Genomic DNA, 23,618 nt, shown 5'->3' with positions numbered 1-23,618 from the left:
GCGCCAGCTTCTCCGCGTCCATGCATCGTCTACCGCTCAGCACGCTCTCTCTCCCTCACCCGAACGTCCGGCTCGGACCCGCCTCCACGCCCTGGAAGCCCCAGATCGCCTTAAACAGCGTGATCGAGTCCACGCCTTCGCCGTATTTGTTCCCTGCGTAGTTCACCAGCGAGATAAATTGGCGGGCTCGCGACATGTCCTTCCGCGCTTCCGCCCAATCGCCCTTCGCAAACGCGTTCAGAATCCGGTCGAAGAGCTTTCCCGCCACGGAGAACGTCGAGCCCACGAAGCCCGAGCAGCCTGTCGCCAGCGCAGCCAGCATCGCCTACATGCCATCGCATGAGCGCGTCTACCTCCTCACGACCCATCATGACGGTGTAGCGACCGTTGCTGGCGTCTAAGCAGAGTCCCATCTCGAAGGAGTTGTAATCCGTGAACTTCATGCCGCACAGATTGGGAATGCGCGGAGCGGCCAGCTCCAAAAAGTTGTGGATCGGGTACGGCGTGTAGTTCACAATATCCAGATGATAGTAGAAGACCGGAAGCTTGGGAATCACTTTCGCCACATCCTCGATCCACTGGACCAAGTGGCCGAGCGAGCGGGGAGCGAAGAAACGCGGAGGAACCAGAGCGACTGCGTCGGCTCCGTGCTCCTAGACAGTGACGTCGACGAGCAAACACAAACAGCGGCATGACGACCGAGCTGTTGCGCTACAGAGAGAGTCTCGTGACCAATCTGAATAATGACGCACAGTCCGTACTTGTGACCGACTTCAATCCATTTCTCGGCCAGCTACAAGCTTAGAGGGGCAGACACGGCAACTACAGCTTCTCTCTCCTCCACAGACAGAAGAATCGACTCTCCGGTAGTTCCGCACACAAAGGCTCCCGTAACATGGCTATCAACCAAATGTTTTGCCATGGGCTCGACGGCATCCAAATTCAGAGACAGATCCTCGTTCATAGGCGAGTGCACGGCACAACACAGACCTTCAAACACGAAGGAACTGGGGTCAGCGGGATCTTTGTAGTAGAACTACGAGTAACAAAAATCTCCATTTTCCAAACTCTTCTTGCGTTCGAGAACTCGGTTTTCATTTGTTATTACTCAGGTAAGAATGACTTGAACAAAACAATTGCGATTTACAACCGCGGTTATTTCCACTTTAATTTTGTTCCGCTGCCATCCCCTTCGACTGTACGTGTATCGAAACAAACAAGGAGCGACTCAAAAAATTCACACAAAAGATAAATTACAATAGATTTTGAGAAAGAATCGAATCACCCACTCAATTAATCACAGAAACTTAAACGGCGATGGCTTCTGAGTAGCTAAAAACCATGAAACCATCCGCAAAGAAATACTTCGATATTTGCATACAGAGAATCCTCCTTTTTGACCAACATCGGTGTTCTGCAGTGATCTGGCGAGAGAAAACCTGCAGATCGGTTATCTCTGCGATTCACAGCGAAAAGAGTCGACTACGTGTATTGATCAACCATGGTAGCGTAATAGTCACTAAGTGCATTCGAGCGATAATCAGCGAGGCGGGGTTCAACTAAGCAGAGATTTGTACTGTCGAGGGATCTGCTGGTAACGCATGAAGGGAGCAAGTACGAGATTCCAAGAAAAAGGAAAATCTGCTTCGCTGCTCGTTCTGGAAGCGCGAATAGGAAAGTTCTCTAGGAAATGAGGCCAAGAAGACTTGTCAAACAAGATGATTCGTTTGTAAAACAGCTCGTGCTTTCGGATTGGAATCTCTACCATCCGTGGATCCGAGTTGCAGACCCACTGTACAGTCTTCCGATTTCTTGTTTTCAAAATCTACTGCGAGATCGAAGTTTGCTGATCTCTTTCTTGAGTGCTGTTTTATGGTAGCCTTAGCATTTTGCAATGACATTCAGACCAAAACAACTAAACAAGGCCAAAAGGATAAATAGTAAAAAACAGCTTGCTTGCAGATATCTGTAAATATGAGACAGATCAAACTCTGAAATACAGAGATGTTAGACGAAGAAACGAGATCACGAAGAGAAGCACAGATTCTTATCACAGACCTGACGTAGATCGTCTCGTTTAACGCGGATATGGAAAAAGTACGATGAATACCTACTCCAAAAAACCTTATTGAAATAGAAAGGGAAACAATATGGGGATAATATTTAATTGGGTACCAATTATCTCTATAACTTTATGGTTATTACCGACCATAAATTCATCTTCGACCCAATCAATCATGGCTTTGAATTCAATTTTAAACTTAAAGCTGACGCATTTCCTCAAACGAATCATTTCTCTCAATTTGTCATATTTTGAAGAACCCCGGGGAGCACCCCACCCAACCAAAGAGAGTTTATAGGAACAAACATTCCACAAGATCAACTATTACAGTTCATAAGGGACAGCTTCATGGCAATACGCCGTCGGATCCAGCTCGTACACCGTATGCATCTTCACCTCCATGTCCGGAATGGACGCGATGGGCTTATCCATAAAATACGCGAGCAATATGCGAATGACCGCCTGCACATCTCATCCACCGCTCCCTTCCCCTACCACATGTCCGACGATCAGCACATTGTCCCTGCAGCTCACGATTTTCATGATAACGGGGCTCAGCCGGTCCTTCACGTCCAAATACGACTCTCCGTCGGGGTATCTGTACTCCAGCTTATTCCGCTTCCGCTTCATGTATTCCTCCGGATAGCGCTCCTTGATCTCCTGGTACGTCATCCGCGCGTAATCGCCCCCGTTCAGCTCGCGCAGCAGCGTGCACCGCTCGATCTACATGCCACGCTCCGCTCACCGCTACGTTGTAATCGCCCGCGAGCGGCCGCACCGTCTGCGCGACGCGCAGCGACCGATCGCAGAGAATCGTGACGTTGTCTTTCTACTCCTCAGCCCCTTTTCTGCGTCGCTACGCCGCGACTCCGGATGAAATCGTGCAGTTTCCGCGCGAACTCCGCGCCGTTCTGGTTGAGCGGCGGGTCGCCGCCGAGGATTCCGCGGCGCGTGAAGTCGGTTTCCCCGTGGATGCAGAGCCAGATTTTGCGCGGAACCAGGTGCGTGTTGAGGAGGTACGACACGACGTCGCTCTCCAGGACGCCGTTGCAGTGGTTGGCGACGATGTATTCGCCCACGTTGAACAGACGGATGTATGATGACTCGCGATCGCGCTCTTTGTCGAGAGGCTCGTAATTCAGCTTGTAGTTCTCGAGACGTTGGTAGAAATCGGCTAACGCCTCGTCGGGAGAACGATCTTTGTAATCGGGATTTTGGAGTTTGGAGAGACAGTTCTTATGGATCAGTTCTGGGTCGTCGCAGATGCTTTCGAGGTAGAGAACGTGAAATCCGAGGCTGGAGCAACGCGAGGCGATGTAGTTACGACGATCCACGTTGGAGTTGGTAGCATCGAGGAGAGCGACGTCCCCTCCTTCCAACAAAAAGCTTATGAGTTCTGTTATGCGTTAGAGAGAGAAAAAGAAGCAAACCTTCCAGGGCGAGAGAGGCGTAGTAGGCTCGCAGCTCCATTGCCTCTTTGTTGCGTGGATCGAAAAATGACGACGATTCTCCGGTGTGTCCACTCTGCCAATTAGAATAGCAAAAAATATTGACAATTCGGCGGTAGTCACCTGCATTGAACACTTTTGTCTTCATTCCCTTCCAGTTCAAGTAGCGGTGAAGCATTTTCGAAATATAACTCTTTCCAGTTGCCTAAATAATTAGTAAACGACTTCGAAAATACGGGTAATCCTATCATTACAATCACGGTCTTCTGTACTACAGTATCAGAGTCGCTGAGACACTCCAGTGCCTCTACAGTAAAACATCGGGCACAAAACCCTACCAAGCTCAGAAGGTGACCTCACATGCTTTCTGTATTCTTCCTCACTCGGTGGATTGTCTTGTTGCATTAAACTGCCATACACGAGAAGTACAATTACCGCGGTTATCGCCAACCTTTTTCCCACTGTTTACTTTAACAAACACCGCTTCAAACTAAAGGAACCACTTTCTTCTTCCCGTCTCAATCTGCTTGTGATTGAACTTCCACTCATATTCCGCATTCAGCGTGTTAAATGTTCCCACCTGGAGATACCTCGGCTTCAGCGTGAATCGAGGCCCCAGTTCCTGCAGCTTCGCTTTCTTCTCGCTCTCGAACACATACCGATGCTGTCGCACGAAGATGTAATCTCGCTGATTATGAAACGTTACCACGCGCCGCCCATCGAACTCGGGCGCTGCAGGGAACATGGAGCCCAAGAACCGGCCGAAGCGGCGGCCGAGTCGCGTGTTGAAATTGTTGAGAATGAGCTCGGGGTTGTGATCGGTGACCGCGCCGCAGCCCGAGATGTCCTCGTGTGGAATGAACGACGTTACCTTGAACATCGCGGTGGGGCCGGTGGGGAGGTGCGATATCACCATGCTGTTGACTTGGCGCTGGTTCTCGCCGATCACGATTAGGTGGGTGAAGCCTTCCTCGCCCGCTCGACGGCACATTTCGACGAGGGAGTGGTCTTCTAGCGATGAGAAAGTGCGAAAAAGGAAGCCAACCTCGTTCAAACAAGTGGCAATTAGGGAACAGAGCCATCACTTCGCTAATAAATAAATAGGCATTCTTGGATGGTTTGCGGTGCGTCGTTATCATAATTTTAGGAGTTAGCTTGTGAGAAAAATAGGGTTCAAACTCATCATCAGCTTCATCGCAATGAACTTCGTCATCGTTTTGCGTAACAAGTGTATCATCAAATTCACGTCGATCCTCTTGAGTTTTGGGAACCTACAACGGTTTACTCACAAAAATGCAGGACTTACTTCCTTCGGCACTGCTTCTTCTCCTAACTCCTTCCTCATCTTCTCCTTTTCAACTTTACGCTTCTTTTTCTCCAACTTCTTCTTGTGCTTGATTTGTTGCCAAAGACGTTCTCTAGCCTGCCTGTTCTTAATGGTATTGATAACTACGGTAGACTTCTTCTTATCCTTATCCTTATCCATTGGTCGGAACAAGAAAAACAATGACAATCAAACTCTCCAACAAACAATCTTCTAAATGTAATCAAACTGCTTATTTCGCTGCCTTCTTCTTCTCTTTCTTCTCTTTCTTCTCTTTCTTCTTTTCTGCCTTTGCAGGCTTTGCAGGCTCTGCAGGCTTGGCGGACTTTTCAGCCTTTTCAGCCTTTTCAGCCTTTTCAGCCTTTGCAGGCTTTGCAGGCTTTGCACGTTCTGCAGGCTTTTTGTCTTCCACTACCACAGCTCCAGGAGGCAAGTAACGGACCTTCAGTCCAGTGAGCTGCTCCACCTTCTTGATATCATGGCCCTCTCCATCAAATGTGGCATGGGTCACCTCGTTGCTGAACTTCTCTGTGATAATGATCTCGCGAGTAAAGGGTCGACCTACAAATTATGGCTGATTTGGATGACAACCTGGAATCACTCCCTTCTTAGCATCCTTGTAGCAAAAGAAGACTTGACAAAGAGCCTCATTATCTCCCTGCGTCACCACGAACGTCCTATCTCCAATTTTAATTTCAGAAACAGCTACAAAGTCGTAAAAACACGAATTGCAATACCTTTATCGTCCTTCAAATCCATCTTTATTTTTTCTACTTCCGTATCAGGAAACTATAAGGCTCATTCAGAATTCGCATTCCTACATCGACGGGAGCATGAATCAACCAAATCTCGTTCTCCTTCTTTGATACAAGCTTTTCGGGCAGCGTACACTTTCCCGAGACTTCTTGGTATCCTATGATGGGTGTGACAGTCGAGGACATAGATTATTGGAAAAGCAGAAATTTACCCAAACTATTGGATTTCCAAAATTACTTCAGATTCGTGTTTCTCACAAACATCCCAAGAAACTAAATGAATAAAGTCGTCAAGACTATAATCCTTCTGTTCTCGAGTCGTTAGATCCTTCACCACGATTCTAGACTGCTTGAAGAGTTCCATCTCACTCTCTCCAAGCAATACAACGAATCGCAAATTGCTCGCAGACGCTTCCTTGATCCCCTTCTTCAGCGATCCATTTCCCCCACAAAGCATGGTGGCAATGTGATGTTGCCTCAGCTTCTATTCCTCAGACAATTTCAAAAATCGCCACATTCTCGATTTTCAAAGCAGCTGAACGCGTTTCGCGACATTCCTCATCTCCAATTTGCACAATCTGCAATCAACCCAACTAGCCAAAACCAACGCCAACACCCGACGCTTCGTTCGGTTTTTCAATGCTAGACAACATCAAACAGCGCTCAATGCCCGCAGAAAAGCCAACACAAGGAACGTGCTGTTTCCCTCCAATTTTCTCAGAAAGCGATTCATAGCATCCTCCTCCCTAAAACAATAACCTTCTTCTCAAAAGAGCGAAGTACGATGACAGCTCCTGCTTTGGTGGCAAACTCAAAAACCGTGTGGTCGTAATAGTCGAGGCCTCGAACAAGCCGAGGATCGATTCGAAAAGGAATGGAAAGATCGGAAAGATCGCTCTGAAGTCTCTCAAATCGCTATTGGTTAAAAAACAAAGAAAAGAAAAAGAACGCGAAGGGAAGTAGAGGATAAGAACGAAGTGATTGGAGGCGAGGTTGCGATGATGGTTTGGTCGTTTGGTTGTTTGCTATCTAAGATTCGAAGCACACTGCCGCGATCAAATCGAGCCTGGCTTTCGTTCGACAGCGAATCATAGTATTTGGAGAAGTACGACTGTTTGTGAGTGAGGATGGAGAGGGAAGGGTACGAGCAAGGCTTTGCGGTAGTCTTTCATTTCGGCTTCGTTTCCTAACGAATTGAGTAAAAGTTCGCTTTGAGGGAGGAGATCCAGATGGCGCAGAATGGAGTGGCAGAGAGAGATGATCTCCGTGTCGTCGCTATCCGGATTGCACCGAATAATCTCGCCTCCGAATTGATGGAATTCTCGATATCTTCCGTGCTGAGGGTTCTCATATCGATAGGCGCTTCCATACTAGTGAAAAAGAAAGTAAGAAATATACATAGTAAACTCTATTCGCAGAATCTAAAGCACGATTATTCAGAACGGCTCTCACAACGCTTGATGTGAACTCAGGGCGGAGACAGAGTTTTCGTCCCGATTTGTCCAAGAATGTATACATTTCCTACATAAAAGCGGAATAACGGATGTACCTTTGACACAATATCGCTATCTTCTCCAACACCGCGAGAAAATAATTCCTCTCTTTCTACAATCGGCGTCACAGTTAAAAAAACAAAAGATCCAACTGAATCGAAAGATATGTTCGAACGTACTGCAAACCATACAATTCACATTGTTCCTTCATAATATCGATGACCTACATATAAAATCAACCACGAACAAGGAAAACACGAGCAAAACGCCAGGCATCGTTCCCAAGAAGGTCTTTCATGCCTTTCACGGGTGCTAGTGTGGAAAACATCCTTCGTATCATATCTGACTATTCCCAAAGGAATCCTGAAATAGTCACTATTTTCAGTAAACAGTCAAAATGACTGTCACCTACTGTGGGACGCACGAGAAGGCGTCCGTATGGTTTAATAAAGACATTGAGGGGATCGGAACATCTCTGTTTGCTGAAGGGATTTTGCTGTTTGCTCTAATCACCCAGCTCGTATATTGTTTCACTTACTTCCTATCTAGACGTTGTTTATTCCCGACGTGTCACAAAATGTGTTTCTACAGATCGTTCTCAAGATTACAGATTGTATATTGTATCTGCTGTGTGTGTATTTGCATTTCCGATGTAGACATACAGTGTCGGCTCAAATTTAGGTATGTTCACAAATCCAGGCGCTGTTCCGCACAATGCGTATCCTTTTGTTACGATATCAGGAGGAGACGGTGATTTGCTTCAGCGATGCGGAATTTGTGACGCATACAAACCAAGAAAGTCACATCATTGCAGGTTTGCCGTCTGTTTCTGTTTCTATCGCATAGGATTTGTAATCGATGCATTCTAAAGATGGACCATCACTGTCCTTGGATCAATAACTGCGTGGGGATGTTGAACATGAAGTTTTTCCTTCTATTTCTGATATACACCTTCGTGTTCTGTATTTTAGTCTTTATCTGTACCATAATATCTCTTTCTCACGGAATTGACGATTCGGATGCAAAGAACAGTAGGTACTTTCCTACGTGATTCATGGTTGCAGTGATCGTTCGGGGTGTTTCTGTTGTCATCTCTGTCCTCTTCTCCGCTGTCTTCGGTATTTTCTGCCTCATTCTCTTTATCGAGTCCCTCATCTCCGTAATTACGGGCGACACGAGTGCGATTTGCCATCCTTGCATTGAATGACTAGAAATCGACCGTCTGAAGGAAATCGAGTCCAGACACAGCCGCACGACCAATCTGAGCGAAGTCTTCGGTGGGAACGGGCGTTTTTCGTTGAGTTGGCTGCTGCCCACGCGTCCGACTTACTCGCACTTCGAATCCTTAGCGGAGTATGTTTTGGACCCCGAGGGGCAGCGCTGGGCGCGCTACACGAGCGACTTGGATTGTTTTGTTTGAGAACAAACACTCGAGTGATCGGAAACAACGGAGGAAAAACCAGGACACATGATGGGCGGCGAGATGCACCAGCACAACTGCCCGTTCTCCAAAATCACGAACTGCGGGCTGTACGACAGCGTTCCTGTGGAGGATGCGACGTTCATCGGCACGGCCAGCGCGGTAGGGACCGAATTGAAGACTTGGAAGGTGGCGAGGGAGGGATCGGTGACCGGAAGAGGCGTGAAGAAGGAAGAAGGAGTTGTTGAAGGGTCGGGAAGGGCGGAGCCGGAGTTTTGAGTGGATTGATTCGCGGTGATTGGAGGGAGGACGGAGTCAGACTCCGATGGATTGTGGAGAGGCGTTAATTTGGGAGAGAAAGAAGCGATGATATTGGAAGACTGAAAAGGAGAAGAAGAGGAAGAGGAAAAAGAAGAAGAAGTAGAAGAAGTTAAAGAAGATTGATTCATTGATTTGGGTCGCAACCGAACAAACTGCAAAAGAACGGTTCCCCTGAACGAAAAATTGACGAGCGAATCATTCATTAAATGCACAGGCAACACGACGGTGGCGTTTTGCGTCGCATCGAACTGCTTCCAATCGATCAGCATCGACGCGGAGGTCTCAATCACCGACATCTCTCCCTGCCGATGCAGCAACACAAAGAAATACAGCGAGGGCAGCGAGGACGCGGACAGCCACGCCTCCTCCTCCACGTTCGTTCCGAAGAAAACATCCTTCTCCGCCTTCACGCGCAGCGAGCACGAAAACACGCCCCCGTTCCGCCGCATCGGCCAGCCCACAAACCGCGAGGAACCGAAGGAAAGCGAGCAGAGGCCGCGCAGGTCCATTCGCTGCACCGTATTCAAACAGAGAAACACCGAATCGACGTCGTGAGACATCGAAAGCGCGCAGCCAAACACCACGCGATTGAACAAACTGGTTCTCTGTTTCCACGATTCCGACGTGCTGAGATTCGGTTTCGGAGAAGGCGACGAAGAATTCGACGAAGAATTCGATGAAGAATTCGATGAAGAATCGGAGGAAACATCGAGCGGCTCCTCAGCGAACCGAATCTCCTTTCGCAACTCCGCGAGGCGTTTCATCGAAAAGGAGGGAGTTTCGGCGGTAAAAATAGGAGTTTGCGCGGGAGGGATGGCGGGCGTTTCACGCGGGATGGCGGGCGTTTCATTGGAGGGGGGCTGACTGCCGCGATCGACGGAGCGAAGCTCGGAAGAAGGAGAGAGCGAATCGCGATGCGAAGCCGGCGAATTCGATCGAATTGGCGGGGCGTTTCGTTTTAAGGGTTGGCGGGAAGGGAGTTTCGGCGAAGATGGAAGGAGCGGGAGGGGGGCGATCGGGAGATTGGCGGGTTTGGATTGGAGAATCGGGGAAACTGGGGAAGATTGGACGCGTTTGGAGGGAGGGGGGTTGGAACCGCGGGGATCGGGGGCAAAAGCGGGGGAGGTGGGGGTGGATTGACAGGAGTTGGTGGAAGGAATGGAGAAACGGAGAAATGGGGAAACCTGAGGGGAAGAGGAAGGAACCGAAATGGAAAAGGAAGATTCCGCGGGGGAAAGAGGGGGCGACGAAACGCCCGAAACGCCCGAAACGCCCTTCTGAGTGGAATGCAGAAGAGGAGAAGTGGGGAACGGAGAGGACGGAGTGGATGGCTTTGAATCCTTGGGAGAATCCAATGGATTGCCGGCCTTGGAAGCCTTGGAAGCAGGCGGAGAGTGAGTGGATTTGTTCAATGATTCATTCAATGATTCATTCAATGATTCATTCAATGATTCATTCATTTCATTTACTAATTCATTCAATGGCTTCAAAGGCTTGGATTCATTCAATGGCTTCAAAGGCTTCGATTCATTCACCATTCGCATCGTTTCACCACCCAATTTCACGCATTCATTCACTTCATTCCCTGATTCCTCTGCCTTCGATTCATTCCTCGATGCCTCCACGCCTTCCTCGCTTTTCCTCCTCGCTGCTGGCTCTGCAGCAGAACGTTCTGTTGATTCAGCTTCTGCGCGCAGCGGCGAAGCAGCCAATCGCCTTCCTTCTCTCATCATTTTCTTCTTCTTCTTCTTCAGATTCCCTTTCTTCCCGACGTCCGCAGCGCTCTCAGCACTCCGAGTTTCTTTCTCCAAACCCTTCGATTCACCCGAGCGAGTTTTATCCTCCAATCCTTTCATTCGCTTCAGCGTCGAAACGACCGGCGGATTTGAGGATCGCTTGGTTTTGGGCGGATCGGAGAGAGACAGCAAAAAAAGGAAGAACAGCGCGGAGAGGAATCTACATCGCACCATCCCCGCGGTTCTACAGACACATGACGGTCATGAACTGAATCTCGACGTTGTTCGACAGCTGCACAAACGCGTAAAACGCCGCATCCGCGAACGATTTTCTCGCGGGTTCCCTGCGAGGAATCATCTGAAACGCGTAATAGGACGCGTTAACCGCGGAAAGCAGCATGAACCGGCGTCGCTGCGCCTCGGATTGTTCCAATGGAACCTTCCAAAGCACTTCGGCGTGCTCCAAGGCGGATTGATAGCAGTGGAAATCACTAACAACTCAGCGAGCGATGCGGAGAGTACCTTCCGCATTGTTCGACGTAGGGGAGCAGGGAGTCGCGAGCCTGCGCGACGCAGGAAGTGTCGAGCATGCGATCCAATTGAGCGTAAATTCGATCGGATGGGTCCAGAGAGGACTGGAAGAGCTCGTAGGCTAGAAGGTACAGCCAGTCCTGCTCCCAGAGTAAATAGAGATAGGGGTTATCGGTGGAGGAAGAGCTGGAGATAAAGGAAAAAAGAGAAAAGAGACGAGGACATGATGGATTTCCAAATGTCGTAGTCGAAGTAGGGACGGTGCTGCATATCGTTCTGCTTGATGAATGCCAGTTGAAACATTCCAATATCCTTCAGATAGAAGATTTCATCGATTAGACAACTCATTTTGCTATAAACCTAGAAATCAAATCCAAAATCCAAATAAACAAATTTATGGTCCAAAAGATCAAGAGTCTCACAAGCATCATGAAGAGTCAGCCAAGAATTGCTTGGACTATCTCTTTCTCTTTCCAGTACAAATTTTAAACGAATGAGCACAGCCTTACGATACAACATAACATCGTTCTAAACAGCAGAAGACATTACAACTTACATGCCTTTCATCCGAAAAAATAGTATCACTGGCAAACGAAATCCATTTTAAGAGTTTTCCAGCCTCATATAACTCACCATTGACGATAAACTGATAGACTTCTAGGGTTCCCTAAAATAATAGTAAAATAATTCAATATCAACTCTAGTAATATAAGGATCATCATCAAGGACTGGAGGTAAAGCAACATTAGAAAACAACAAACTACTTCAAAACCTTATCAAAAAATACAATACGCAAAAAACTATGCATGTCGTACTAATCAGACTCTTAAAACCTCTATGCACATAGCACCCTATCTGCGACCAATGTGAATGGCACAGAAAATGTTGTTGCATATGAATAAAACGAAAAGACTAAAACCTCCTTCTAATTTGACACTTTTATGAAAAACAGAGTCTCACCATTTACAAAACGGAACTTTATGAATAATTCAGCTTATAGCAGTCAAGAATTCCCATGAAAAAGAGGTATTAGAAAAGATGATTAACAAGATGCTCAAAAACAAATTACAAAAACATTATTATGTATGATACTAGAGTAACAAAAATGGAGATAGAAAATGTGAAAAATATGTATTCAAGGAATGACAAAAAAAGGAACAAAATTTGGCATCATAGAGATATTAAGTTTTACATAGATACACAACAGGCAATTTATTCATGAACAATATCTTAGACAATTATGTAAGTAATCAATAAAATCAACGCGTAATAGCCTATAATCCCCAAAACAAGTTAATAATTCAAACATGTGACATAAGGAAAATTATTGAGTATCTAATTTTTTGTATCAACAATGCTATCTGTGCTTGCTCTCTTAATAATAATAGTGAAATTATCATATGTACAGGGTAGTATAGTGGAGAAAGAGAATATTACTCAATCAATAATCACGACGACTACCGTTCAAAATCGTAGACTTGCTGAGCAGTGTTTTAGTAGGAATGAAAACACAAATGATAAATAGGCGAGCCTATCGAATATACTACGAAGCTGGGTGTAACTACATTGATATTATGCCCACCAGGTATTTGTGAAGAATATGAGTGAAATATAGGAAGCAGCTGTATTGATGATATTTGTCAGCCATGTCCTGTTAACTACTACTTCTATGTTATTGACAGTATCACAATGAGATGCTCACTATGTTTGAATGGCTACTTATGTGAAAGTAAATTTGATGGAATAGAATAACATATAGAAGAAGGAATGGATGACTATGCTATGTACGACCACCCTTGTAATGCGACAAATGAATTCTGTAAAAGTGGCCAAAAATACCAAGTATCAATAAAAACAAATGTGTTATATAGATGAATGATGGGCAGCTGCTCGTAGAAGAGACTGACCAATTTGGTCAAAATATACATGTTGATGTTACTAGCTGTCCAAGAGGTAATTACTGTAAAAACAATGTACAATACATATGTCCTGCCGGAACCTATGGAAACACCTTGGGACTAAGCACGCCTCTGTGTTCTGGATTGTGTGTGGCAGGATTTTATTGCCCTGAAGGAACAATCAATTATGTGCTGAATAGATGTGGAGCTGTCGATAAATACTGTCCTCAAGGATCTTCAACTCCACTGCTAGCACCAGAAGGATACTATACCACACCCGAAAACGGTAACGTCATGACAAGAACAGGCATAGAAATATGTCCGCCAGGTCACCACTGCACTGGAGGTGTCAAATATGTTTGTCCCGCGGGTACTTATGGATCAATTGAAGGATTGACTACAAGTGAATGTTCAGGATTATGTGAAGCTGGATATTATTGTCCACCTGGATCTACAAATTCGACTGCAAATGATTGTGGAAGTGTAGATAAATACTGTCCTGAAGGAAGTGGATCACCGATTGATGTGAGTGAAGGATATTATTCTGGACCTGAATCATCGAATGAATCAAATCGATCTGAACAAACGATTTGTCCAATTGGCAGTTATTGTGTGAATGGAGTGAAGAATGAATGTCCTGCTGGTACTTATGGATCAACTGAAGGATTGAGCAATGAACAATGTTCAGGATTATGTGAAGCTGGATACTATTGTCCACCTGGATCTACAAATGCAACTGCAAATGATTGTGGAAGTGTAAATAAGTATTGTCCTGAAGGAAGTGGATCACCAATCGATGTGAGTGAAGGATATTATTCTGGACCTGAATCTGAGAATGAATCAAATCGATCTGAACAAACGATTTGTCCAATTGGCAGTTATTGTGTGAACGGAGTAAAGAATGAATGTCCTGCTGGTACTTATGGATCAATTGAAGGATTGACTACAAGTGAATGTTCAGGATTATGTGAAGCTGGATACTATTGTTTAGCTGGATCTACAAATGCAACTGCAAATGATTGTGGAAGTGTAGATAAATACTGTCCTGAAGGAAGTGGATCACCAATCGATGTGAGTGAAGGATATTATTCTGGACCTGAATCATCCAATGAATCAAATCGATCTGAACAAACGATTTGTCCAATTGGCAGTTATTGTGTGAATGGAGTAAAGAATGAATGTCCTGCTGGTACTTATGGATCGATTGAAGGATTGACTACAAGTGAATGTTCAGGATTATGTGAAGCTGGATACTATTGTTTAGCTGGATCTACAAATGCAACTGCAAATGATTGTGGAAGTGTAGATAAATATTGTCCTGAAGGAAGTGGATCACCGATTGATGTGAGTGAAGGATATTATTCTGGACCTGAATCATCCAATGAATCAAATCGATCTGAACAAACGATTTGTCCAATTGGCAGTTATTGTGTGAACGGAGTAAAGAATGAATGTCCTGCTGGTACTTATGGATCAACTGAAGGATTGACTACAAGTGAATGTTCAGGATTATGTGAAGCTGGATACTATTGTCCACCTGGATCTACAAATGCAACTGCAAATGATTGTGGAAGTGTAGATAAATACTGTCCTGAAGGAAGTGGATCACCGATTGATGTGAGTGAAGGATATTATTCTGGACCTGAATCATCCAATGAATCAAATCGATCTGAACAAACGATTTGTCCAATTGGCAGTTATTGTGTGAATGGAGTGAAGAATGAATGTCCTGCTGGTACTTATGGATCGATTGAAGGATTGACTACAAGTGAATGTTCAGGATTATGTGAAGCTGGATACTATTGTTTAGCTGGATCTACAAATGCAACTGCAAATGATTGTGGAAGTGTAGATAAATACTGTCCTGAAGGAAGTGGATCACCGATTGATGTGAGTGAAGGATATTATTCTGGACCTGAATCTGAGAATGAAGCAAATCGATCTGAACAAACGATTTGTCCAATTGGCAGTTATTGTGTGAACGGAGTGAAGAATGAATGTCCTGCTGGTACTTATGGATCGATTGAAGGATTGAGCAATGAACAATGTTCAGGATTATGTGAAGCTGGATACTATTGTTTAGCTGGATCTACAAATGCAACTGCAAATGATTGTGGAAGTGTAGATAAATATTGTCCTGAAGGAAGTGGATCACCGATTGATGTGAGTGAAGGATATTATTCTGGACCTGAATCATCCAATGAATCAAATCGATCTGAACAAACGATTTGTCCAATTGGCAGTTATTGTGTGAATGGAGTGAAGAATGAATGTCCTGCTGGTACTTATGGATCGATTGAAGGATTGAGCAATGAACAATGTTCAGGATTATGTGAAGCTGGATACTATTGTTTAGCTGGATCTACAAATGCAACTGCAAATGATTGTGGAAGTGTAGATAAATACTGTCCTGAAGGAAGTGGATCACCAATCGATGTGAGTGAAGGATATTATTCTGGACCTGAATCTGAGAATGAAGCAAATCGATCTGAACAAACGATTTGTCCAATTGGCAGTTATTGGTGTGAATGGAGTTGAAGAATGAATGTCCTGCTGGTACTTATGGATCGAATTGAAGGATTGAGCAATGAACAATGTTCAGGATTATGTGAAGCTGGATACTATTGTCCACCTGGATCTACAAATGCAACTGCAAATGATTGTGGAAGTGTAGATAAATATTGTCCTGAAGGAAGTGGATCACCGATTGATGTGAGTGAAGGATATTATTCTGGACCTGAATCATCCAATGAATCAAATCGATCTGAACAAACGATTTGTCCAATTGGCAGTTATTGTGTGAATGGAGTGAAGAATGAATGTCCTGCTGGTACTTATGGATCGATTGAAGGATTGAGCAATGAACAATGTTCAGGATTATGTGAAGCTGGATACTATTGTCCACCTGGATCTACAAATGCAACTGCAAATGATTGTGGAAGTGTAGATAAATATTGTCCTGAAGGAAGTGGATCACCGATTGATGTGAGTGAAGGATATTATTCTGGACCTGAATCATCCAATGAATCAAATCGATCTGAACAAACGATTTGTCCAATTGGCAGTTATTGTGTGAATGGAGTGAAGAATGAATGTCCTGCTGGTACTTATGGATCGATTGAAGGATTGAGCAATGAACAATGTTCAGGATTATGTGAAGCTGGATACTATTGTCCACCTGGATCTACAAATGCAACTGCAAATGATTGTGGAAGTGTAGATAAATATTGTCCTGAAGGAAGTGGATCACCAATTGATGTGAGTGAAGGATATTATTCTGGACCTGAATCTCGGAATGAATCAAATCGATCTGAACAAACGATTTGTCCAATTGGCAGTTATTGTGTGAATGGAGTGAAGAATGAATGTCCTGCTGGTACTTATGGATCGATTGAAGGATTGACTACAAGTGAATGTTCAGGATTATGTGAAGCTGGATACTATTGTTTAGCTGGATCTACAAATGCAACTGCAAATGATTGTGGAAGTGTAGATAAATATTGTCCTGAAGGAAGTGGATCACCGATTGATGTGAGTGAAGGATATTATTCTGGACCTGAATCTGAGAATGAAGCAAATCGATCTGAACAAACGATTTGTCCAATTGGCAGTTATTGTGTGAACGGAGTGAAGAATGAATGTCCTGCTGGTACTTATGGATCGATTGAAGGATTGAGCAATGAACAATGTTCAGGATTATGTGAAGCTGGATACTATTGTTTAGCTGGATCTACAAATGCAACTGCAAATGATTGTGGAAGTGTAGATAAATATTGTCCTGAAGGAAGTGGATCACCGATTGATGTGAGTGAAGGATATTATTCTGGACCTGAATCTGAGAATGAAGCAAATCGATCTGAACAAACGATTTGTCCAATTGGCAGTTATTGTGTGAATGGAGTGAAGAATGAATGTCCTGCTGGTACTTATGGATCGATTGAAGGATTGAGCAATGAACAATGTTCAGGATTATGTGAAGCTGGATACTATTGTTTAGCTGGATCTACAAATGGAACTGCAAATGAATGTGGAAGTGTTGATAAATATTGTCCTCGAGGAAGTGGATCACCGATTGATGGGAGTGAAGGATATTATTCTGGACCTGAATCATCCAATGAATCAAATCGATCTGAACAAACGATTTGTCCAATTGGCAGTTATTGTGTGAATGGAGTGAAGAATGAATGTCCTGCTGGTACTTATGGATCGATTGAAGGATTGAGCAATGAACAATGTTCAGGATTATGTGAAGCTGGATACTATTGTTTAGCTGGATCTACAAATGCAACTGCAAATGATTGTGGAAGTGTAGATAAATACTGTCCTGAAGGAAGTGGATCACCGATTGATGTGAGTGAAGGATATTATTCTGGACCTGAATCTGAGAATGAAGCAAATCGATCTGAACAAACGATTTGTCCAATTGGCAGTTATTGTGTGAACGGAGTGAAGAATGAATGTCCTGCTGGTACTTATGGATCGATTGAAGGATTGAGCAATGAACAATGTTCAGGATTATGTGAAGCTGGATACTATTGTTTAGCTGGATCTACAAATGCAACTGCAAATGATTGTGGAAGTGTAGATAAATATTGTCCTGAAGGAAGTGGATCACCGATTGATGTGAGTGAAGGATATTATTCTGGACCTGAATCTGAGAATGAATCAAATCGATCTGAACAAACGATTTGTCCAATTGGCAGTTATTGTGTGAATGGAGTGAAGAATGAATGTCCTGCTGGTACTTATGGATCGATTGAAGGATTGAGCAATGAACAATGTTCAGGATTATGTGAAGCTGGATACTATTGTCCACCTGGATCTACAAATGCAACTGCAAATGATTGTGGAAGTGTAGATAAATATTGTCCTGAAGGAAGTGGATCACCAATTGATGTGAGTGAAGGATATTATTCTGGACCTGAATCTGAGAATGAATCAAATCGATCTGAACAAACGATTTGTCCAATTGGCAGTTATTGTGTGAATGGAGTGAAGAATGAATGTCCTGCTGGTACTTATGGATCGATTGAAGGATTGACTACAAGTGAATGTTCAGGATTATGTGAAGCTGGATATTATTGTCCACCTGGATCTACAAATGCAACTGCAAATGATTGTGGAAGTGTAGATAAATACTGTCCTGAAGGAAGTGGATCACCAATCGATGTGAGTGAAGGATATTATTCTGGACCTGAATCATCCAATGAATCAAATCGATCTGAACAAACGATTTGTCCAATTGGCAGTTATTGCTCGAACGGAGTGAAGAATGAATGTCCCGCTGGTACTTATGGATCAAGTGAAGGATTGAGCAATGAGCAATGTTCAGGATTATGTGAAGCTGGATATTATTGTTTAGCTGGATCTACAAATGCAACTGCAAATGATTGTGGAAGTGTAGATAAATATTGTCCTGAAGGAAGTGGATCACCAATTGATGTGAGTGAAGGATATTATTCTGGACCTGAATCATCCAATGAAGCAAATCGATCTGAACAAACGATTTGTCCAATTGGCAGTTATTGTGTGAATGGAGTGAAGAATGAATGTCCCGCTGGTACTTATGGATCAATTGAAGGATTGAGCAATGAGCAATGTTCAGGATTATGTGAAGCTGGATATTATTGTTTAGCTGGATCTACAAATTCAACTGCAAATGATTGTGGAAGTGTAGATAAATATTGTCCTGAAGGAAGTGGATCACCAATTGATGTGAGTGAAGGATATTATTCTGGACCTGAATCATCCAATGAATCAAATCGATCTGAACAAACGATTTGTCCAATTGGCAGTTATTGCTCGAACGGAGTGAAGAATGAATGTCCCGCTGGTACTTATGGATCAAGTGAAGGATTGAGCAATGAGCAATGTTCAGGATTATGTGAAGCTGGATATTATTGTTTAGCTGGATCTACAAATGCAACTGCAAATGATTGTGGAAGTGTAGATAAATATTGTCCTGAAGGAAGTGGATCACCAATTGATGTGAGTGAAGGATACTATTCTGGACCTGAAACTGAGAATGAATCAAATCGATCTGAACAAACGATTTGTCCAATTGGCAGTTATTGCTCGAACGGAGTGAAGAATGAATGTCCCGCTGGTACTTATGGATCAACTGAAGGATTGACTACAAGTGAATGTTCAGGATTATGTGAAGCTGGATACTATTGTTTAGCTGGATCTACAAATGCAACTGCAAATGATTGTGGAAGTGTAGATAAATACTGTCCTGAAGGAAGTGGATCACCGATTGATGTGAGTGAAGGATATTATTCTGGACCTGAATCATCCAATGAATCAAATCGATCTGAACAAACGATTTGTCCAATTGGCAGTTATTGTGTGAATGGAGTGAAGAATGAATGTCCTGCTGGTACTTATGGATCGATTGAAGGATTGAGCAATGAACAATGTTCAGGATTATGTGAAGCTGGATACTATTGTCCACCTGGATCTACAAATGCAACTGCAAATGATTGTGGAAGTGTAGATAAATATTGTCCTGAAGGAAGTGGATCACCGATTGATGTGAGTGAAGGATATTATTCTGGACCTGAATCATCCAATGAATCAAATCGATCTGAACAAACGATTTGTCCAATTGGCAGTTATTGTGTGAATGGAGTGAAGAATGAATGTCCTGCTGGTACTTATGGATCAACTGAAGGATTGACTACAAGTGAATGTTCAGGATTATGTGAAGCTGGATACTATTGTTTAGCTGGATCTACAAATGCAACTGCAAATGATTGTGGAAGTGTAGATAAATATTGTCCTGAAGGAAGTGGATCACCGATTGATGTGAGTGAAGGATATTATTCTGGACCTGAATCTCGGAATGAAGCAAATCGATCTGAACAAACGATTTGTCCAATTGGCAGTTATTGTGTGAATGGAGTGAAGAATGAATGTCCTGCTGGTACTTATGGATCGATTGAAGGATTGAGCAATGAACAATGTTCAGGATTATGTGAAGCTGGATACTATTGTCCACCTGGATCTACAAATGCAACTGCAAATGATTGTGGAAGTGTAGATAAATATTGTCCTGAAGGAAGTGGATCACCGATTGATGTGAGTGAAGGATATTATTCTGGACCTGAATCATCCAATGAATCAAATCGATCTGAACAAACGATTTGTCCAATTGGCAGTTATTGTGTGAATGGAGTGAAGAATGAATGTCCTGCTGGTACTTATGGATCAACTGAAGGATTGAGCAATGAACAATGTTCAGGATTATGTGAAGCTGGATACTATTGTCCACCTGGATCTACAAATGCAACTGCAAATGATTGTGGAAGTGTAGATAAATATTGTCCTGAAGGAAGTGGATCACCGATTGATGTGAGTGAAGGATATTATTCTGGACCTGAATCATCCAATGAATCAAATCGATCTGAACAAACGATTTGTCCAATTGGCAGTTATTGTGTGAATGGAGTGAAGAATGAATGTCCTGCTGGTACTTATGGATCAACTGAAGGATTGACTACAAGTGAATGTTCAGGATTATGTGAAGCTGGATACTATTGTTTAGCTGGATCTACAAATGCAACTGCAAATGATTGTGGAAGTGTAGATAAATATTGTCCTGAAGGAAGTGGATCACCAATTGATGTGAGTGAAGGATATTATTCTGGACCTGAATCTGAGAATGAATCAAATCGATCTGAACAAACGATTTGTCCAATTGGCAGTTATTGTGTGAATGGAGTGAAGAATGAATGTCCTGCTGGTACTTATGGATCAATTGAAGGATTGAGCAATGAACAATGTTCAGGATTATGTGAAGCTGGATACTATTGTCCACCTGGATCTACAAATGCAACTGCAAATGATTGTGGAAGTGTAGATAAATACTGTCCTGAAGGAAGTGGATCACCGATTGATGTGAGTGAAGGATATTATTCTGGACCTGAATCTGAGAATGAAGCAAATCGATCTGAACAAACGATTTGTCCAATTGGCAGTTATTGTGTGAACGGAGTGAAGAATGAATGTCCTGCTGGTACTTATGGATCGATTGAAGGATTGAGCAATGAACAATGTTCAGGATTATGTGAAGCTGGATACTATTGTTTAGCTGGATCTACAAATGCAACTGCAAATGATTGTGGAAGTGTAGATAAATATTGTCCTGAAGGAAGTGGATCACCAATTGATGTGAGTGAAGGATATTATTCTGGACCTGAATCATCCAATGAATCAAATCGATCTGAACAAACGATTTGTCCAATTGGCAGTTATTGTGTGAATGGAGTGAAGAATGAATGTCCTGCTGGTACTTATGGATCAATTGAAGGATTGACTACAAGTGAATGTTCAGGATTATGTGAAGCTGGATATTATTGTTTAGCTGGATCTACAAATGCAACTGCAAATGATTGTGGAAGTGTAGATAAATATTGTCCTGAAGGAAGTGGATCACCAATTGATGTGAGTGAAGGATACTATTCTGGACCTGAAACTGAGAATGAATCAAATCGATCTGAACAAACGATTTGTCCAATTGGCAGTTATTGCTCGAACGGAGTGAAGAATGAATGTCCTGCTGGTACTTATGGATCAATTGAAGGATTGAGCAATGAGCAATGTTCAGGATTATGTGAAGCTGGATATTATTGTTTAGCTGGATCTACAAATGCAACTGCAAATGATTGTGGAAGTGTAGATAAATATTGTCCTGAAGGAAGTGGATCACCAATTGATGTGAGTGAAGGATACTATTCTGGACCTGAATCATCCAATGAATCAAATCGATCTGAACAAACGATTTGTCCAATTGGCAGTTATTGTGTGAACGGAGTGAAGAATGAATGTCCTGCTGGTACTTATGGATCGATTGAAGGATTGAGCAATGAACAATGTTCAGGATTATGTGAAGCTGGATACTATTGTTTAGCTGGATCTACAAATGCAACTGCAAATGATTGTGGAAGTGTAGATAAATATTGTCCTGAAGGAAGTGGATCACCGATTGATGTGAGTGAAGGATATTATTCTGGACCTGAATCATCCAATGAATCAAATCGATCTGAACAAACGATTTGTCCAATTGGCAGTTATTGTGTGAATGGAGTGAAGAATGAATGTCCTGCTGGTACTTATGGATCAACTGAAGGATTGAGCAATGAACAATGTTCAGGATTATGTGAAGCTGGATATTATTGTTTAGCTGGATCTACAAATTCGACTTCAAATGATTGTGGAAGTGTAGATAAGTATTGTCCTGAAGGAAGTGGATCACCAATCGATGTGCCTGATGGTTTGTGCAGTTATCCGTTTGACGTACCAGCATCTAATAGATTTGATTTGTACACTCCGACTGCCTGGGAGATTTGTATTGATGGAATGTAATTTGTAATGAGTGTCATTGTGATTGTAGATTGTACAACGGTGTTCTATTTGAGAATGAGTTAGGTGATATTCTCTGTGCTAGTCATACTATGGATGTGTTTATTGTGAATGATATCGTCGACTATCAATCTGTTATTTCGAATTTGTTTATTAGATCTGTCAATCTACCATACGAAACCTTTGTATCTTCTAGCTTAGTACAGTATTCGAACATTACTCATCAGGTTTCGTTCACTTTACAAGATAATGCTATTCGCCAGGTATGTAATGTAAGTATTTCCCTATTCTATAGTTGTTGAATCAGTTCTCTCCATTCAAATTCAACATCACTGCTGTGGATCAAGTATCATCATTCACCTGCTCGGTTTCTGTCTATTTCAATGATTATAATAATCCTCCCGTTGCCCTGGATTCTGCTTTTGAGTTACCTTTATACTCACCCAAGTACTCATCATTGGGCTATGTTGTTGCATATGATGTTGATTATAACCAATCTCTGCATTATTCCATTCTCAGTATTCTTTCTCCATTGATATTACTTAGATGATTCCGTTTATTCTGCTTTCTTTGCTGTGAATGATACTACCGGAGAGATTGTTTTACTAGATAATAATATATTTGCCAAGTCGTTTACGGATTGTACTTTAACGGTGTTGGTGGAGGATGATGGCATACCAGCATTGAATGATACGTAGAATCATTCATATTCTTCAATCGTAGATGTTCTATTTACATTCACATCGTTGATCCTGTCAGTATTCCAATTGAGATTATTCATTATACCAATATTACAATTGAAGAAAACAATGATCCGAACACTATCATCGATAATGTCCTTGTTGTTAATGATTCTAGATTAACCTCAGTTAGTTTCCATTACGGTATAGTCATAATCAATGATCTACTCCTAGAATCTTCCGTTATGTCTATTAGAGCGAATGGCTCTCTCTGTATTCATGAATCACTTAATTACGAGCATCAATCGCTCTATGAATGTCTGGTTCTTGTTTATCTTGCCAATTCTCATGTCCCTGTGGCGATGGTCCCGTTATTTGTGTTTGTGGTGGATATATCCTTTATTATCAATAATGCCATTTTGTTTCTTAACTTCACGTTAATGAACCTCCCACTATAGTTACGCTCACCGTACGTATTGATGAGAATGCAAGTCCTGAGACTTGGTCTGAACAACTCAGCTTCACGGATGAAGTTCCAATCTTCTTGAGTTCTCATTTCTAGGATATCTTCCAAGAGCATACCTTCA

General features: G+C 43.0%; 8 protein-coding genes; 2 read left to right on the top strand and 6 right to left on the bottom strand.

Moving 5' to 3' along the window:
* Positions 1-55: 55 nt before the first annotated feature.
* On the bottom strand, positions 56-1,110 carry GSBLH_T00003380001 (uncharacterized protein; the record flags this gene model as incomplete). XM_013042109.1 has 5 exons in its annotated part: positions 1,069-1,110; positions 827-1,036; positions 686-793; positions 354-653; positions 56-325 (listed from the first exon to the last, which is right to left on the bottom strand). The coding sequence occupies exons 1-5, from the start codon at positions 1,096-1,098 to the stop codon at positions 56-58; spliced, it is 918 nt and encodes a 305-aa protein (XP_012897563.1). The 5' UTR covers positions 1,099-1,110.
* Positions 1,111-2,386: 1,276 nt separating this feature from the next.
* Positions 2,387-3,532, bottom strand: GSBLH_T00003379001 (uncharacterized protein; the record flags this gene model as incomplete). Its single annotated transcript, XM_013042108.1, has 5 exons — positions 2,387-2,524; positions 2,558-2,779; positions 2,814-2,891; positions 2,923-3,458; positions 3,493-3,532. 5 exons carry the CDS (start codon positions 3,530-3,532, stop codon positions 2,387-2,389), a joined length of 1,014 nt encoding a protein of 337 aa, XP_012897562.1.
* A 468-nt stretch (positions 3,533-4,000) lies between these two features.
* On the bottom strand, positions 4,001-4,996 carry GSBLH_T00003377001 (uncharacterized protein; the record flags this gene model as incomplete). Its single annotated transcript, XM_013042107.1, has 3 exons — positions 4,001-4,521; positions 4,556-4,781; positions 4,817-4,996. The coding sequence occupies 3 exons, from the start codon at positions 4,994-4,996 to the stop codon at positions 4,001-4,003; spliced, it is 927 nt and encodes a 308-aa protein (XP_012897561.1).
* A 49-nt stretch (positions 4,997-5,045) lies between these two features.
* On the bottom strand, positions 5,046-5,775 carry GSBLH_T00003376001 (uncharacterized protein; the record flags this gene model as incomplete). XM_013042106.1 has 2 exons in its annotated part: positions 5,046-5,623; positions 5,656-5,775. The coding sequence occupies 2 exons, from the start codon at positions 5,773-5,775 to the stop codon at positions 5,540-5,542; spliced, it is 204 nt and encodes a 67-aa protein (XP_012897560.1). The 3' UTR covers positions 5,046-5,539.
* A 31-nt stretch (positions 5,776-5,806) lies between these two features.
* Positions 5,807-6,242, bottom strand: GSBLH_T00007126001 (uncharacterized protein; the record flags this gene model as incomplete). Its single annotated transcript, XM_013042105.1, has 3 exons — positions 5,807-6,073; positions 6,105-6,167; positions 6,198-6,242. The coding sequence occupies 3 exons, from the start codon at positions 6,240-6,242 to the stop codon at positions 5,807-5,809; spliced, it is 375 nt and encodes a 124-aa protein (XP_012897559.1).
* A 76-nt stretch (positions 6,243-6,318) lies between these two features.
* On the bottom strand, positions 6,319-7,293 carry GSBLH_T00003375001 (uncharacterized protein; the record flags this gene model as incomplete). The annotated part of the gene is made up of 6 exons (XM_013042104.1): positions 6,319-6,504; positions 6,539-6,700; positions 6,735-6,959; positions 6,988-7,110; positions 7,139-7,233; positions 7,269-7,293. 6 exons carry the CDS (start codon positions 7,291-7,293, stop codon positions 6,319-6,321), a joined length of 816 nt encoding a protein of 271 aa, XP_012897558.1.
* An 843-nt stretch (positions 7,294-8,136) lies between these two features.
* On the top strand, positions 8,137-8,502 carry GSBLH_T00006635001 (uncharacterized protein; the record flags this gene model as incomplete). The annotated part of the gene is made up of 2 exons (XM_013042103.1): positions 8,137-8,260; positions 8,294-8,502. 2 exons carry the CDS (start codon positions 8,137-8,139, stop codon positions 8,500-8,502), a joined length of 333 nt encoding a protein of 110 aa, XP_012897557.1.
* A 4,459-nt stretch (positions 8,503-12,961) lies between these two features.
* Positions 12,962-22,354, top strand: GSBLH_T00003374001 (uncharacterized protein; the record flags this gene model as incomplete). The annotated part of the gene is made up of 14 exons (XM_013042102.1): positions 12,962-13,334; positions 13,380-13,904; positions 13,950-15,134; positions 15,162-15,380; positions 15,603-16,523; positions 16,563-16,792; positions 16,829-16,910; positions 16,956-17,729; positions 17,775-18,434; positions 18,474-18,548; positions 18,594-18,959; positions 18,987-20,732; positions 20,778-21,433; positions 21,470-22,354. The coding sequence occupies 14 exons, from the start codon at positions 12,962-12,964 to the stop codon at positions 22,352-22,354; spliced, it is 8,697 nt and encodes a 2,898-aa protein (XP_012897556.1).
* Between the last annotated feature and the right edge of the window lie 1,264 nt (positions 22,355-23,618).

This window comes from Blastocystis hominis, assembly GCF_000151665.1.
Source record: "Blastocystis hominis, Singapore isolate B (sub-type 7) whole genome shotgun sequence assembly, scaffold_3".
In the NCBI taxonomy this organism is placed as follows: domain Eukaryota; class Bigyra; order Opalinata; family Blastocystidae; genus Blastocystis; species Blastocystis hominis.
This window is presented reverse-complemented; position numbering and strand designations above follow the sequence as displayed.